This window comes from Emiliania huxleyi (assembly GCF_000372725.1).
Source record: "Emiliania huxleyi CCMP1516 unplaced genomic scaffold EMIHUscaffold_58, whole genome shotgun sequence".
Lineage (NCBI taxonomy): Eukaryota > Haptophyta > Isochrysidales > Noelaerhabdaceae > Emiliania > Emiliania huxleyi.
The window spans coordinates 144,159-152,348 of record NW_005197648.1 but is presented as its reverse complement, the minus strand read 5'-3'; the positions used below and the strand labels follow the sequence as shown (position 1 = coordinate 152,348).

Genomic DNA, 8,190 nt, shown 5'->3' with positions numbered 1-8,190 from the left:
CAGCCCCGGACCGACGCAGTGGGTGGGAATCTGGCATGGGAGCTATCGGCACCTACCATTCCCAATAAAGAGAAGGTGGGCAACTCGTGTGGCATACGCGACACGAAGCAGACGATGGCGAAGAGGGGGGGGGGGGGGGGGCGCAGCTCGCCGTGGGATTCGCCTTGGGGTGCTGTGCTCGCAGCGGGGAGAGCGGGGAGAGGGTTGGTGCTGCGCTGTGGGCACGTGGCATCTAGCCGGCGAGGCCTCCCTGAGGCGTGCTGTCGTCCGGCTCAAAGCCCGAGGTGCCCTCGCGCAGCAGCAGCGTGTACCTCTGCTGTTCGACGGGCCAGTCCACCATGTCGGCCTTGCGTCGGGTGGGGGAGGCGTGTCGGAGTCTGCGGGTCTTGAGTGGGGCAACCTCGGCCAATCTCGGCCAGTCCCGGCTTGTCTCGCCTGGAACCACATCGCTTCGAACTTGTCGGGGCTTGCCTGCGGTCTCGCGGCGATCCAGGCCGTCGAAAGGGGGACGAGGACGGGCGGGGGATCGGGGGGTGGGTGGGTGGCGGGATGTGTGGGCTGCGCCTTGAACTGCTTGATCCCGTCTGCGATTCCAGCCTGCACCAACTCCTTGGCGCCGATGGTGACGAAGCTGCGAGGCGAGGGCCGGGGAAGGGGCGGCGGATGGGGGGGAGTGGCGGAGTGGGAGGCAAGTGTTCTCGCGAGCGTTTGCCTGTACTGCCCTCCGTACCGAACTTCTGCAAAGGACCACTCGCTGTCTGCGCCAGCGGCGGCGGTCTTGGCCTCGGATCTAGACGGGGTCTCAGGCGCCACGATGTCCGCGTTCGCGTCCAGCACCTCGAGTGGGATGCACAGCACCGACGCCTCCTCGCCGTCCTTTGCAGGCGGGGAAGGGAGGGAGAGGGTTTGGGGTCTTCCTCCTCGCCGCCTTTGCAGGCGAGGAAGGGAAGGAGAGGGTTTGGGGTCTAGCTGACGGCGGGCGAGAGAATGAAGGACCGGCCCCTCCCTCTCACGGTGTCCCATGCAAAGGGCCTCGCAAGTGGGCGTTGGTGAGGTGGCTGCGCGTGTGAAGTGGACTATCTCGGAGCCGTCGCCTCCTCAGCTTCCTTGGAGTCGCGAGGGAGGGCGGAAGCGGACTTGGCGAGGAGCGCACGCGTCTGCCGCTTCTCCTCGCGCAGCATCGTGAAGCGCTCCGCCAGGTTGGTGTCGCGAGCCGACTCGAGCGCCAGTGAGACGACACTCTCATCCACCGCGCTCGCCCACAGCATCCTCCACGCCTTGGCGTCGGCTCCGTCGCCCTGCTGCAGCGCCTCCATCGGGCTCGGAAGAAAGACATGGAGCGGATGTGTCTTGCCTTTCACTCGGACAAACAGCATACCTGGCTCGGGCTCATCCAGCTCCTCCACCATCCGGAGGTCGAATTTGCCCGTGCGGCTGGCCCGGTCGGGCGTCTTGCAGTATTCGACGGCAAAGCCGCTCGAGAAGAAGTAACGTCGCTCCCGCTGCGTGGGATCGCCCTTCTTGGACCGGTGGAGCCAGCCCTCGATGCAGAGCTCGTCCATGAATCGGTCGGCGCGGGTGGCAGCCGGCGACGGACGAGGGAGCGTGCTCGTCGAGGTCTGGTCGGCGGCGGCTTAGCCACCGGCCGTCCGCCCGCAAATCGCTTGGGCGTGAAATGAGCCCACACATTCAAATTTTCTTTCCGCCCTGGCAAGGCACTCCGACGCCTCACGGGGTCCCCCCTTGCCCGGGGGGGCGAGGGAACCTGAGATGCTGGGGCACCCCCTTGCCCGGGGGGGCGAGGGAACCTGAGATGCTGGGGCGAGCCTTGGCGAGGAGCAGCGTTCAGCTGTTCCCACAGCATGCTGGAAGTACCTCGCCAGTATCCGCCGCCGCACCGCAGAGCACTCGCCAGCAGTGTGCACCGCGGCTGCGTTCTCCTCACTCAACGTTCGCAAATCGAGTTGCGAATTAGAATTTCTTTTATAAATTCCACAAGAAAGAAAGGAAATTCAACAGACAACCCAAGGGAGGGATGGGAGGACGGCACGCAAAAAAGAAAGAAAGAAAACAGAAACGCCAAGGGAAAGCGCAAAAAAGAAAGAAAGAAAACAGACATCCCGAAAGCGCAAAAAAGAAAGAAACCGCGCGCCTCGCCGCCGCCGCCGCCGCCGCCGCCTCGCCCTCCACGCCGCCGCCCACCCTCCTCCTCGACCTCCCTACGGACCTCCTCGTGCGCGCCTTCTCTCACTGCGACCCCGCCGACATCGCTCGCGTCGCGGCCGTCTCGCTGCTCTTCCACGCCTCGCTTGCGGAGGAGGGCATCCGCTTGCGCCTGCGAGAGGCCGGCTACGAGCCGCCGGCGCAGCCAGAATGCGAGAGGTGCGCCGTGCGGTGGCTGTGCGTCTATGCCTTGCTGCGCGAGTCCAACCCGCCGGCGAGGGCGGCCGCAGGCGAACGGCACAGCATCTTCATCGACGGCGAGGGGCGGCTCTCGTCGTGCGGCACGGCAGCGGAGGGTGAGGAGGGCGAGGAGGGCGAGGAGGACAAAGAGGAGGAGCTTCCAGGCCTTCTCGGCCACGGCGAGGGCGTGCTGCAGCTCAAGACGCCGACCCGTCTCCGGTCGCTCCTCGGGAGACGAGCGCGCGATTGGTGTGGCGGCGTCACGATACTTCAGCCTCGCTCTCACCGCGGACGGCGCCGTTTGGTCCTGGGGCTGCGGCGAGCCGGGACTCGGCGACGAGCAGCACCAGTGGCAGCCAAAGAAGATCGACGCCTTTGCTGGCCAGCGCGTCGTCACCGTGTCGGCTGGAGCCGCTCGCATCCTCGCCATCACCGCGGACGGCGCCGTCTGGAGCTGGGGCGATGGTTGGCGAGGCAGGCTGGGCCACGGCGACGAGCAGAACCAGCTGCTGCCGAAGAAGATCGAGTTCTTTGCGGGCCAGCGCGCCGTCGCTGTCTCGGCTGGATGGAGCCACAGCCTCGCCCTCACCGCCGACGGCGCCGTCTGGAGCTGGGGCTTTGGATACGCTGGCCAGCTGGGCCACGGTGACGAGCAGGACCAGCTGCTGCCAAAGAAGGTCGAGGCCTTCGCTGGACAGCGCATCGTGGCTGTGTCGGCTGGAGAGCGCCACAGCTCCGCCATCACCGCCGACGGCGCCGTCTGGAGCTGTGGCCGTGGAGCCTATGGCCAGCTGGGCCACGGCGACGAGCAGGACCAGCTGCTGCCGAAGAAGATCGAGGCCTTAGCTGGCCAGCGCGTCAAGGCTGTGTCGGCAGGGGGGAACCACAGCCTCGCCCTCGACGCCGACGGCGCTGTCCTCGCTTGGGGCAGGGGCGAGGACGCCTGCCTGGGCCACGGAGAGGACCTGTCGATCCAGCTGCTGCCCAAGAAGATCGAGGTGTGGTCGCGGGAGTGAGAGGGAGGGGGAGAGGGACGGAAAAAAGTGAAGCGAATCTGGGCAAAGGGCGATCACTCGCATTACGAGGGAGTTTTTTGTTGTGAAATCCCCTGTTCGGCCGACTCTTCGGCGGGCGCACAAACAGTCACAACCCCGAGTCAGCAGTCACGACAATATCGCCAATCGGGGTTTTCCGCTCATTTCCGGCGCACAGCAGTCAGCACGGCAACGCACCTCGCGTTTAAACCGACCTAGAGCTGTTCAAATTGTTGTCCCCAATAACCCCAGCTGCTGCCTAAGAAGATCGAGGCCTTTGCTGACCAGCGCGTCATCGCCGCGTCGACTGCTGGTCGACTGGAGACAGCACCACAGCCTCGCGCCCTCACCGCGCCGACGGCGACGTCTTTACCTGGCTCCTGCGTCCTGGGGCAAGGCAGGTTGCCCTCTTTAGCGCCTGCGTGCCGCAATTACACACAGGGATTTTAACGATATGAGTGTGGTGCTAGCCGTCGTTCCATTGTTTTCTTTTTTCTCTTCTGTCCGCTGAGTTTCTTCTTTAGTCTTTGGGCTGGCTCCCGCCAATGAGGGTGCGCATCGACGCCGCCCCGCTCTCCTCGCCCAGCCTGCCGCACCGTTCGCTGACGCTCGACTCTGCGGCGTGGGCCACGTGCATGCTGCTCCTCGCCACGCCCGACGGCGGCGGCGCGCCGGTGGGCAGCCTACAGCTGCAGCGCGACCCGGCCGCTCCGTTCGCTGTGCACGCGAGCGGCCTGCGCCTGGCCAGTCCTGCCGACTCGCCGGAGGGCGGCGATGCGGCCAGGCAGCTGCTGTGGCACGCGGCGCGCGAGCACCCCGACTTGCGGTGCGGGAGCGCGTTGCTCGCCCGGCCGGTGACTCCGAGCGACGAGGGCGTTCTGCGCGGGCTCGGCTTCGAGCTCGCCGGCGGCGACGTGGCGGAAGGGAGCGGCGAAGACGTGGCGCAGGGGAGCGGCGCCAACGCGTCGGCCTCGCCGCTGATGGCGCTGGTGGCGCGGCGCGACCCTGCAGAGCCGTCCGGCTTCAGCCACGCGACGCTGCGAGTCTCGTGCATACGGCAGTCGCTCGCGTTCTGGTCGCTGCTCCACTACGAGCCGCGGCGCCGCTTCACGACGAACGGCGCCCGTGCCGCCTGGCTCTGCGCGCCTTGGACGCCCCTCTCCATCGAGCTGGTCGAGGCGCCTTGCGAGACGCACCCTCTTCCTTGCGAGACGCACCCTCTTCCTTGCGAGACGCACCCTCTTCCTTGCGAGACGCACCCTCTTCCTTGCGACGCACCCTCTAAACTTGCGAGACGCACCCTCTTCCTTGCGAGACGCACCCTCTAAACTTGCGAGACGCACCCTCTTCCTTGCGAGACGCACCCTCTGCCGAGCCCACGCCACGCCCGCATGCGAGAGAGGCGGATAGAGCGCCGCCACCACTCCAGACGCGCTCTGGCGGCCCCTCTGCACCGACGCACTCCCCCTCCCTTCCCCGGCCTTGCCTGACGCCCGCCCGCCCCGACAGGTGCCGCCGGCGGTGCTGCAGCGGCCGGCGCGCCCGCCGTCGGACGCGGCGCCGGGCCCGGCGCACCTCTGCCTCGACGTGACCGCGCTCGGCGTGTCGCTGCCGGACACGCTCGCTTCGCTGCAGCACCGCTCCGCCAGCCGCTTCGGCCGCCCTCTCCGCGTGGTGTCGCCCCCGCACCAGCAGATGATGGGCGACTTGGTGGCGGAGGTCGCAATCGTGCGCGCGCCCGACGGGTTCCCGCTCCGCCTCACGCGCAGAGCGTGCACGCTCGCGCAGAGCCTCGCCCCCGACTGGGAGCTGGAAGAGTAGCGTGCGGGAGGGAGGCTAATCGGACTTAAGCGTCAAGGGACGTACGACGCCTGAGATCTCGATACACGGTGACGAACCTGACGTCGTGCGTCTCAGTACACAGTGACCAGTGAGGTACAGTAAGATAGGTGATCTACCGTGTTCGGCATTACACGTCTCTCTAAAGAGAATCCGAAAATACGGTATGGTCTATGGAGCGGGGCCCCAAGCCCCAAGCCCCATGCGGTCTATTTGTGTCGGCAGTCGGCCGTACACTACAGCGTACTCGTACATGTCGCTGCGCTTCCGGCCCTCCACATAAATACACCCGCCTCAACACACACGGGCGCCAGAGGAATGTCGGCGATCTCGACCAAAATGACCGGGCACGCTGGGCGCCGAAGGCGCGACAGCCTAGGGGCGGGGCTTCAGATCTGCTTCAGATCCGTAGGCCGTCTCTCCAACCAAGCCCGAGGTGAGGTAGAGCTCGACCAGAGAGCTCGACCAGAGAGAAGAGCCTGCGAGAAGCCCGCGCGGCTTCACGTCGACAGGAACCGCGCGCGCATCGCCTTGGTCATGCGGCGGCACGCGGAGCCGTCGTCCTTGCCAAAGAGCCTGTAGCGGCTCGCGGCTACCATGCGGTAGCCAAAGTCGCGCAGCGGGCGGGGCAGCGCCGCGAGGGCGTAGAGGAAGCAGTAGGGCGCGCCGCAGTGGCGCAGCGTGCGCAGCGCGGCCGAAGAGCGCACGTGGGCGCCGCACTCGTCGATGAGCACCACCGTCGACACATCGAGCGGCAGCCCGTGCCTAATCAAAGGAGCGGCCCACCCAACATGAGTCGACCTGGCGACGAGTCGAGTCGGCGCGTCGAAGCGGCAGCCCGCGCCGCGTGAGGATGTCCTTGCCCGGCTCGGACTGCAGCGCGCAGAAATGGATCCGCTGGTCGGCGTTGTGGTCGAGGAGGAAGTGGACGAAAGTGGAGCAGAGCAGGCAGACGCCGTCGAAGAGCAGGATCACCTACTCCAACCACTTCAAGACATCTCCGACGTTGTGTTTCGGACGCCGTCGAAGAGCAGGGCCCACCTTGGGCTCGTGCGGCGCGGGCGGCGGCGGCGGCAGCACCGTCATCGAGAGCCACGCGGAGGCGGCGTCGCCAAACTTCCAAAAGGCGACCCCGACGGGCCGCTCGGCGCACGCGGCGACCTTTGTCCACTCGAGGATCCGCTTGGTGACGGCGGCGACGGCGCCCGAGAGCACGAGCCTAGGGAGGGTGATCTCCCCAGATCTCCCCAGATCTCCCCCGAGAGCACGAGCCTAGGGAGGGTGATCTCCCCAGATCTCCCCAGATCTCCCCCGAGAGCACGAGCCTAGGGAGGGTGATCTCCCCAGATCTCCCCAGATCTCCCCCGAGAGCACGAGCCTAGGGAGGGTGATCTCCCCAGATCTCCCCAGATCTCCCCCGAGAGCACGAGCCTAGGGAGGGTGATCTCCCCAGATCTCCCCAGATCTCCCCCGAGAGCACGAGCCTAGGGAGGGTGCCGAGCAGGTTCAGGGTGGTGCTCCGGCCCGCCGCACCACACTCGAGCGGGAGAGGCGAGCCCGGTGAAGGCGAAGGGAGATGTGGGGAGATATGGGGAGATATGGGGAGATATGGGGAGATCTGGGGAGGCGAGCCCGTTGAATGCGACGACGCCGTCGTGCGGCCCGAGTGAGACGCAAAACACGCGAGGCGACCGCTCGCAGCCGACCGCGCCGCGCGGGTACTCTTCGAGCGGCCTGAGGGTCGGGGCCTCGGGCTGACCTCCGGGATGACGCCGGACGCGTCTCAGGCGCGGGGCACGCGTCGAGCGGCCTGCCCGCGGCGGAGCGGCGCATGTCTGGGAAGTATCTCGGAAGTGTCTAGGAAGTGTCACCTGCCCGCGGCGGAGCGGCGCATGTTCTCGGCGGCGACGTGCGCGTTGAGCTCGGCCGTGTGTCCGAGCTGCAGCTCTCCCGCCGGGAGGGAGGCGACGTCCCCCATCCCGAACACGCGCGACCAGCCCGAGGCCGGAGACCCGTTCTGCTCGGCGGGCTGCAGCTGCGGCGTGAGGCGCAGCCGGCGCCTGGGGCGATGCGGCAACCGCTGAACATCGTGTGGCCTGACGCACGCTGCGGCGCCGGCAGCGCTCCTCGAGCTGCTTAGCGGGGAGGACCTCGGCTGGGCTCGGCCAATCTCGGCCGATCTCGGCCGATCTCGGCTACTTGCGCGCCGCTCGTCAAGCTGCGAGGCGAGGGAGCCCTCGAGGGGGGCGGAGGCGGGCGGGGCTCCCATGCAAGGGTAGACGATGTCGGCGGAGAGGACCTGTGCCCGTCCCGCGGACTGTCAGTGCCGGCGAGAGGGAGATGAGGTCCGGCTAGGAGTGGGGGTGCGCAGCCGGCGCCTGGCCGCCCACCAGCGTGACCGAGTCCGGCCGCACCGACTCGACCTGAAGTGAAGACGCACCCGGCCTCACTCCTTGCCCAGCGGACAGCCGGGAGGCAAGAGAGGAGGGGCCCGCGAGGAGTAGTGCAGCGCCGCGCCGCGCAGCTCGAGCCAGCGGGCGGACGCCTAGTGCTGAGTGACTGGTTGCTCACCAGTGAGTGATGAAGAACCGCTCGAGCCAGCGGGAGGACGCCTCTCCGACGGCGGCGGGCAGGCCTACAGAGGCGGAGGCCCCGAGCAGGGTCCCGAGGTAGAATGGCGTGCGGACGCGCGGGTCAAGGCGCGTGCGGAGGGCGTGCCGGACCAGAGGGAGGCGCTGCTCTCGGCTAGTCTCTGCTAGTGTCGGCTAGTGTCGGCTGGTGTCGGGCTGGTGTCGGGCTGGTGTCGGCTAGCTTCTGCTAGTCTCTGCTAGTCTCGGCGTGCCCGAGCAGAGGGAGGTGCCGGACGTGACGAGGGTGACGGAGACGGAGGGGTACGCGTCGAGCACCTGGTGGG

The 8,190-nt window shown here is 67.4% G+C and overlaps 3 protein-coding genes across 3 annotated transcripts; 1 reads left to right on the top strand and 2 right to left on the bottom strand.

Moving 5' to 3' along the window:
• Nucleotides 1–232: 232 nt before the first annotated feature.
• On the bottom strand, nt 233–1,562 carry EMIHUDRAFT_213578 (hypothetical protein; the record flags this gene model as incomplete). The annotated part of the gene is made up of 5 exons (XM_005764735.1): nt 233–346; nt 604–631; nt 731–876; nt 975–1,032; nt 1,138–1,562. 5 exons carry the CDS (start codon nt 1,560–1,562, stop codon nt 233–235), a joined length of 771 nt encoding a protein of 256 aa, XP_005764792.1.
• Nucleotides 1,563–3,979: 2,417 nt separating this feature from the next.
• Nucleotides 3,980–5,367, top strand: EMIHUDRAFT_357364 (hypothetical protein; the record flags this gene model as incomplete). Its single annotated transcript, XM_005764734.1, has 2 exons — nt 3,980–4,615; nt 4,947–5,367. The coding sequence occupies 2 exons, from the start codon at nt 3,983–3,985 to the stop codon at nt 5,256–5,258; spliced, it is 945 nt and encodes a 314-aa protein (XP_005764791.1). The 3' UTR covers nt 5,259–5,367.
• A 409-nt stretch (nt 5,368–5,776) lies between these two features.
• Nucleotides 5,777–6,248, bottom strand: EMIHUDRAFT_67061 (hypothetical protein; the record flags this gene model as incomplete). Its single annotated transcript, XM_005764733.1, has 2 exons — nt 5,777–6,077; nt 6,151–6,248. Coding segments are annotated over 2 exons (399 nt in total), but the record flags the coding sequence as incomplete, so codon positions are not given.
• Between the last annotated feature and the right edge of the window lie 1,942 nt (nt 6,249–8,190).